The sequence below is a fragment of the Lolium rigidum genome, chromosome 4, assembly GCF_022539505.1.
Source record: "Lolium rigidum isolate FL_2022 chromosome 4, APGP_CSIRO_Lrig_0.1, whole genome shotgun sequence".
NCBI classification, from domain to species: Eukaryota; Viridiplantae; Streptophyta; class Magnoliopsida; order Poales; family Poaceae; genus Lolium; species Lolium rigidum.
Genome location: NC_061511.1, coordinates 56050969 through 56059687, shown reverse-complemented (window position 1 = coordinate 56059687; position 8719 = coordinate 56050969). Strand labels below are relative to the sequence as shown.

Here is an 8719-nt window from a genome sequence, read left to right as displayed (position 1 = left end):
CATCGACGCTGACGCCGGCCTCGCCGCGATGCTCTACCTGCCCAAGGGCGTCCCGGCCTCCAAGAAGCTCCCCGTCCTCGTCTACTTCCACGGCGGCGTCTTCGTCGTCCAAACCGCCTTCTCCGCCGTCTACTACCGCTTCCTCAACGCGCTCGTAGCCGCGGCGGGCGTCGTCGCCGTGTGCGTCGACTACCGCCTCGCGCCCGAGCACCCGCTGCCGGCCGCCTACCACGACGCGTACGCCGCGCTCCGGTGGACCCTGTCCAGCTGCTCGTCCGCTGGGACGGAGCCGTGGCTGGCCGAGCACGGCGACGCCGCGCGCATCTTCGTCGCGGGCGACAGCGCCGGCGCCAACATCGCACACAACGTGGCGATGAAGGCCGGCAGCGCCCGGATCGAGGTCGAGGGGATGGCGCTCCTGCACCCCTACTTCCGCGGCAGGGATCTCCTGCCGTCCGAGGGCACGAATCGTGGAGAGGAGACGTGGGCCTTCGTGTGCGCCGGGAGGTACGGGATCGACCACCCGTTCATCAACCCGCTGGCGATGCCGGCGAAGCAGTGGGCGACGCTCGGCTGCCGGCGAGCTCTGGTCACCGTGGGGGACCTAGACACGCTGCGGGACAGAACCCGGAGGTACGTGGAGACGCTGAGGGGGAGCGCGTGGGGAGGCCAGGAGGCGCTGCTGCACCAGACCCACGGCGAGGGGCATGTCTACTTTGTCGAGAAGTCCGCCCAGGGCCACAAGGCGGACAAGGAGATGGACGCCGTCGTCTCCTTCATCAAAGGAAGACAGTATGAATTCATTCGAGGATCCACCTGCTCATCGTCCTTGTGAAACTGCCGGTGGACCTCCGCCCAATTCCTTTCGATCTTCGCATGAGTTGTGAACTATACTTTTTCTTTTCTTTTCTTTGCGAAGCATGAACTATATATACTCCCTGTACGTCTCCTAAATTAAAATTAAGATACATATTGAATTTGGTCAAATTTAAACTTTATAAACTTTGATTATGTATATAGAAAATTATAGCAACATCTACAATATTATCTCAATGTTATTAGAATCATCATTAAACATATTTTCATATTATATGTATTGGTATTATAAAAATTAATGTATTATATATAGGATATATACTTCCTACCCCTGGGTGTAGTTACACCCATATCTAATATACTACCATACGGAAGTATATACGATAATTTATCAGTTTGAGTATGTTCCTACATTATATCTAAGATATTACAAACCAAGTTTGGTGAAAAAAATATAAGTGAGCATGTAGTTTGCACTATATATACGAAATACATGCATATGTGTACGTAAAAAATGAGTCTACGTAAAAAAATGTGCATACTACCTACAAAGTATTATATATACTACCAAACTAGTTTTATATACTTCATACTACATGTACATACTCTTAGGTATGATAGATACTCTCTAAATTATAAGAAACACGCGTGGGTGTAACTATACCCGGGTATATATATTATATTATGTTTTCTCTAGCGAGTGTGGCTTTATTCAACACCTATGGATGTCCAATAAGCCACTGTAACATTATTCCGATCAATAATTTAGTTTAACTTATTGATTATATGAGCATTTTCCATACATATTTTTTTTCCATTTGCACCTTTGCTAATAGAAATAAAAATAAAGTACGAAGTGTTTTCGTGGTTTGGTACGTTGTGATTTTCGTCGTCCACCTCTATGGTGCTAGCTATTGTGCGGTAACCGCGACAAGTACCAGAGTCCCAATATGGCAAGTTCTGTACTCCATCCTCCTATGGTAACGTTAATCGTATCGTAGAAGTCATGGATTCCGTGTTTGGCAGTCACAGATTCCGTCCTTGGCTGGCCTTTTTAAAGATTCTGGAGCGTTACCTATCCGTTTCTCCTCTCCTCTCTTTTCTCAAAAGACACGGGTGAACAAAATCGGCGACTTCATGTCGCAGCTTGAGATCATGCCCGGTGGCACCAGCGTGGTTTCCATGGACGCTGGCGGCTTCTGGCCTTTAGGACGGGCTCGTGTCGCCATGTGGGAAGGTGGTGACGGGGTGTTTACTATCGACATGGATGGATCGATCTCACAGGCGAGCTCACCTGCCCACCACCTCACAATGCAAAGGATTCAGTCTGGGTCGGACATGTTACTGGACATGTGAACCTATAACATAATTGTAGGTGCAAGGGTCGGCCGCACCTCTTTTGATATGGTCAAGGGTAACCTATAGGTTCAGCCCTACTCTGATATATGTGCGTTTGCATAAGAACAACTAGATGATACCCCGCGCTTTGCGACGGGAGTTGAAGAATGCTCTAGAGATATGCATATGTTGTAGGAAATTCACAGTAATATTTATTAAAGTGACACAACACAGAACCCAAAAAGTTGGCACGGATGCATCCGCTCAGTTCCAATCTCATCCAGTGTACTTATATAGTTCATTCAGTTGCTTCAAGATGTACATCTGTTCAATTGATGGGAAAATATTACATCGTGATTTACAGTGAAACTGATTTGAGGTAGACTACAATGTGAGTACGCCGATGCATCTACTCAACTCTAATCAAGTCAAACTACCAAAACTGCAGATAAAATTTACATTTGACATTTAGGTTCATAGTGTAGCTGATGGCACAAACAAAAGTAGCTAACAACGACAAAATGGTGAGAACCGATGAGTTGAAAACATGTCAAATTTGACACCGGTATCTTCTAGAATTGTAGCTGTAAGAATGAATCTTGCATGTTCACCACATGCAGGCTAGGCAGGATAATGGTCACTGGAATGAATGAATTATAAGTCATTATATAAAATAAAAACTATAAGACCACATGCCTTGCGCATGTCTAGGAATAAGGAAATTGACAAATGTATATGGATTAGTGCTTTGTATGAAGGCGACAGCAACATATTGCAATCGAGAAATTCAGAAATAATCATGGATGCTAATCAAGTTGGCTTAGTTCTTAGATAGCAAGGATGAGGATTAACAATAAGTACAAACGAAATATAATAAGTGCAGGATAAGCATTATACAACAATAGAAGACTGAACTGAAAGTTGCTGCTTAAAAAAACAGGAAAGACAGAATAATTAAATAAATGGGGTGTGATAAATAAAACATTGTATGTTGAATTCGTATTGTAATAGAGAGGTTTGCTAGTGCTGGTCCTGTAAAAATGGTGAAGTGGAAGGCAACCTGATTTTCAACCGATAAGATGGCTCTTGATTATATGTGTACGGGAACCAGAAACAGGTGTCCTAAAATGGAACCCAGTTCTTAGCTCGATCAAATTAGCCGTTGATATATGCAGACCCTGCAAGTAAAATGAAAAATTCCCTGTATTTAGGTTATGCAGAAGCAGACATAGTATTTAGGCCGATGAAATAATATTTGGCATTATAATCAATAGTTCAATACACATGTATTCTCTACCAAATACACACTACTTTGAAATAATTAGTAAGAGAAAATCACTGAAAACTGATGTAGAAAAGAAAGGACAGAAAGAAAACCAGCAGATGAGATCTGAGATGAATCGAGGAGATAAATCAATGGACTCCAATGGATAGGTGTAGACGTGTAGTGATCTATCTTTCACTCGACATCATATACTGCTCTTGAGGAAGCCGTAAGGGTAAGGAGGTGGGGGAGTACCAGAGCGAAAGCCTTAGCGATCTGGGGTCTCATCATGCTCAGATGGAAAGCCATGGCAATCTGGGGTCTCGTCTTGGTCTTATGAGACACAGAACAGGAGATGAAGCATCTGACGGATCGGGAGAGGAAACAAATCGCTGCAATTAGATTCTGTTTATTTCATCCTTGGTGCGTTTTAGGAATACAAATGGGTACATGCACGAACCGCTAGTGGGTTGACGTGAAAAGCTGTGCTGATAAAAATTGAAAGAAAGTCTGATGTGGCATGTTGATGATGTGGCATGCTTGCATGTTAAGAGAATTAACCTTAGTGGGTTGCTCCAATTTAGATATTATAGATCAGCTGCAACAGTCGCTCCTAGAAGCACTAAAACATGGCACGAAACACATTAGTTCAGTGTGCTAAAAAACATATCAGGAAATTTGAAAGGAGACTGACAATACCTAAAAATAAAATAACATTTATAAAATTAGACGTGCATACGAATATTTGTGGATCATAATATAAGAGAGAAAATTTAGCTAACAACAACCAAAGATCTCGCTCACTGGAGTGGTATACCCCAAGCTGAAGGTCTCGCTTGTGATGTGCTTCTGGACGCACATCCTCTTGTTGAGGGAGCAGCCCTAGATCGTGAAGCCGTGGGAGCCATTCACCATCTCCATCATAGAGCGCGAGCTGGTTGGAGACGCCACCATGTCCCGTGACGACGTGGCACACGCAGCGATGGTGGGGGCAGTGCCCGGTGGCAAGGATTCGTCGACATCGTCGCAAATGTGAATGGAATTGGCTAAGCTTAGGGTTACCAGGGATAGATGATAGGACGCCTCAGCCTTCCCCCATCGCTTCTCATCACCCGCAGGTTGCTGCCGCCTCCGCCCGAGCTCTTCCACCGCTGCTGTCATCTGCAGGGACGTGGGAGATGGAAGGAGAAGAGGATTCGCGAGAATTGAGAAAGTTCCCTAGAACTTACACTTTACTTTCCCTGCTAAAGTGGGAGTGATGTTGTGGCTATGGGTGTGTATACTCCCTTTATTTTGAAATGCATCTTTAATATATTTTGAAATATTTAAATTTTTAATCACGTGTACATCTTCTCATTTTACGTGTGCACAAAGTCTTTCCATGAAAAAATAACTTATCATTTGAACTATGTAAAAAGATAAAATTTGGTGCTAAAATTAAGCCTTTTGTGAGATATGTTTCTCTTTGTACATCGACCACAAAAAATATCGGTTTTTCGTGAAACTGTACAAAAACACATAGAATATCGAGATGTACATGCAAAAAAATATTAGAATTTTTTACAATTAGAAATATTGTTTTCAGGTGGAGAGAGCATATGCACCCGGGAGACGAATTAAATTTACATACTAAATTGTAAGACATTACTGATAACCTCACCGCGGGTTGCACCAAATGAAAATCTATGATTTATTCTGATGTGTAAGACATTACCGAGGAGACCGATCAAAGCATTGATAGGATGGTAGTTGCACCAAATGGTACCTCATATTGCTTTATTTTTTCCCTACTAAATAAGAGAAGAAGCGGATCACCCACTATTCATGAAACAAACATTGAGTGTCCTCCATAGCGAAAGCTAGGAGGTAGAGCTAAGTTGCATTCGGATCACATATGCCACACCGTATGCTTAAGGTACTACCTAGCGTTAGGACGCATCGGGATCTATATATGACGATGAATTTGGGCACGACACTGTCATCCCCATGTCTGGTTTGCATGGCTCTGTTGGCATAGCTCACCAGCTCTCGCAGAGTAGGGCTAGGAAGACTCAGGTCAACCACTCTTTGTTTCTCCTTGAGTCTTGTGCTGCACTTCCCCATATGATGTGCATGCTTGCGCAAATTGCCACATCAGAGCAGGTTCGTTGAGCTCATAAGCCAAATGCAGCGGCTACGTTCAGGGATCTGCTAGAATACTTTGAGCTGCTAGAGGTGCAGTGCGTGATCAGTACCACTGACCCTGTTTTGAGGTCTCAGGGATGGATGGCTTTCGAGTACGGTTCGCATGTTCGATGGAAACAATTCAGCCACGTCGGTATGGCCGAGCAATCCTAGAGGAGTTTTGTAGTATAGTTTATTTTTCTTGCTCACTTAATTGGTTGTTTCCAGACTCAGTATCAGTGGTGGATCAGTAATCTGATTATCGACCACTTGTCATGAAACGAAAAATCCATAGTGAAGTAAGATCATCATTTTTTTTTTTACTTTTTACTTCCTCTGTCCCAACCATATTGGTTGTAGTAGAAGCATCTTATATTATGGAACGAAGTGAGTGTTAGATAATGGTTCATCACCATCATTGTTTCTAAAAATCACAGCTTTATCATGCATCGATCAGCACACACGTACACGGAAACGGAAAAGAAAAAGCAAATTAGAGCTGGAGGCACAGCACGCTAAAAGGACCTCAGAAAGAAAATATAAAAAGCAATCCAGTCCTTCTTCTCCACCGCAACACGGAATCAATCGCAGACTACGGTCGCCGTCGACGACGCCGGGGACTATGCCACTTGGTTTGTCAACGGGATGGGTCACTGAGCTGCAATTGCAGATCTTCCCCCACAGCCCTAAGGCGTGGAGGAAGTTGATACTCCTCGGACCAGAAGTTGCCGAGGAACGGCGAGGCCTCTTTGGCCACAGATCTAGTCTAGAAAATAAACTGCCATTTATGTGACTAACCATTTGCTCGGGAGATTAGATTAGCAGACTTAGGTGTAGGAGTGATGTGAATATGCTAACTAGTATATGGTCTCAATTTTGGTGAGATTGGGTGACCCACTGATGCGTGTAGTTGACACGTCCGTTGGGAACCCCAAGAGGAAGGTGTGATGCGCACAGCGGCAAGTTTCACTCAGTAAGAAACCAAGGTTTAATCGAACCAGTAGGAGTCAAGAAGCACGTTGAAGGTTGATGGCGGCGGGATGTAGTGCGGCGCAACACACTAGTAGGAAAACCCTTATAGGCGATGCTTAGTTCTGTGGCGCACCGTTTAAAATGCGCCACAGAAAGTTATTTTGTGGCGCACCAGACACGGTGCGCCACAGAAATAGCTTAATTTTGTGGCGCACGGGGATCCATGCGCCACAGAAATTTGGTGGGGCCAACCCCAATCATTGGTTTCACTATTTCTATGGCGCACAGGATCACGTGCGCCACAGAAATAAGACATTCAGTGGCGCACTGGCCTGGTGCGCCACTGAATTAAGACTTTCTGTGGCGCATTGTTCTCGGTGCGCCACTGAACTAAGACTTTCCGTGGCGCACGTGGGATGGTGCGCCCTGAAAGCCTTATTTCTCGTGGCGCACATGAGTTCCATGCAACTCCACCCCCCCCCCCCCCGTGGATCGCCTTTTTAACCTCTGTAAAAAATAAAAAAAATAGATAAAAATTTCAAAAAATAAATTCCTTCAAGATGCCTATGTATTATGTCATCTTTTACCACTGAGAATTAACAAACAATAATTTCGACTTTTTTGCAAAATTGCGTGGGAAAATCATCAAACTGGATTTCTGGTTGCATACGAACTCGAAAAAAAACGCATAATATATCAAAATGTTCCCACGAAAAATCTACATCCGAATTCACCGGGGCTTGCCCGGTTGGACAATTTTTAGAATCCCAAAATTCGAAAAGAGTAAAAAGTTACGGCTAGTTAAAGATTTTTTGCTGCAAAATACAAAAAAAAGAAAAAAAATTCTGTGGCGCACCAAGTGCCCATGCGCCACGAAATAACGTTCGAAATTTGAAATTTCTGGCGCCCACTTCTCCTTCTCCCCTCCATTTCTCCACTTCTCCCCTTCTCCCATTCTCCACTTCTCCCCTTCTCCTCCTCTTCTCTTCCTCTCCTCCACTTCTCCCCTTCTCCTCCTCTTCTCTTCCTCTCCTCCACTTCTCCACTTCTCCTCTCTCCTCTCCTACTCCGGCGACCAACTCCGGCGACCAACAACTCCGGCGAACTACTCCGGCGAACTACTACGGCGACCACGACCAACACACCTCCTCCTCTACCACCACCACCACCACCACCACCACCACCACCACCTCCTCCTCCTCCTCCTCCTCCGGCGACCACCTCCTCCTCTACCACCACCACCACCACCACCACCACCACCACCACCACCACCTCCTCCTCCTCCTCTACCACCACCACCACCACCACCACCACCACCTCCTCCTCCTCCTCCTCTACCACCACCACCACCACCACCACCACCACCACCACCACCACCACCACCACCTCCACCTCCACCTCCTCCTATTTCACCACCACCACCACCTCCTCCGGCCGGCCTCATCCTCCACCCACCCACCCCACCCACCTCCGGCGACCTTCCAGAAAAATTCCGACAAACACAACATAGAGTATTACAGATAGATGATCTTGATCATGTTAGGCAGCTCACAAGATCCAACAATGAAGCACAATGAGGAGAAGGCAACCATCTAGCTACTGCTATGGACCCATAGTCCAGAGGTGAACTACTCACTCATCACTCCGGAGGCGACCATGGCGGTGTAGAGTCCTCCGGGAGATGAATCCCCTCTCCGGCAGGGTGTCGAAGGAGATCTCCAGAATCTCCCGAGATGGGATCGGCGGCGGCGGCGTCTCGCATAGGTTTTCCGTATCGTGGTTTTTCGCATCGTGGGTTTCGCGACGGAGGCTTTAAGTAGGCGGAAGGGCGAGTCGGGGGCTAACGAGGGGCCCACACCACAGGGCGGCGCGGGCCCCCCTTGGCCGCGCCGCCATGTGGTGTCGCCACCTCGTGGCCCCACTTCGTATGCTCTTCGGTCTTCCGGAAGGTTCGTGGCAAAATAGGCCCCCGGGTCTTCGTTTCGTCCAATTCCGAGAATATTTCGTTACTAGGATTTCGAAACCCAAAACAGCAGAAAACAGGACTGGCACTTCGGCATCTTGTTAATAGGTTAGTTCCAGAAAATGCACGAATATGACATAAAGTGTGCATAAAACATGTAGGTATCATCAATAATATGGCATAGAACATAAGAATATGACGTA

The 8719-nt window shown here is 45.9% G+C and overlaps 1 protein-coding gene across 1 annotated transcript in view; it reads left to right on the top strand.

Annotated features, from left to right (window-relative positions):
• LOC124647090 (probable carboxylesterase 13) overlaps positions 1-835 on the top strand; it is a 15696-nt gene extending 14861 nt beyond the window's left edge. The window contains exon 3 of the mRNA XM_047187078.1: positions 1-835. Coding sequence (XP_047043034.1) covers positions 1-835 — 835 coding nt within the window.
• The last annotated feature ends 7884 nt before the right edge of the window (positions 836-8719 follow it).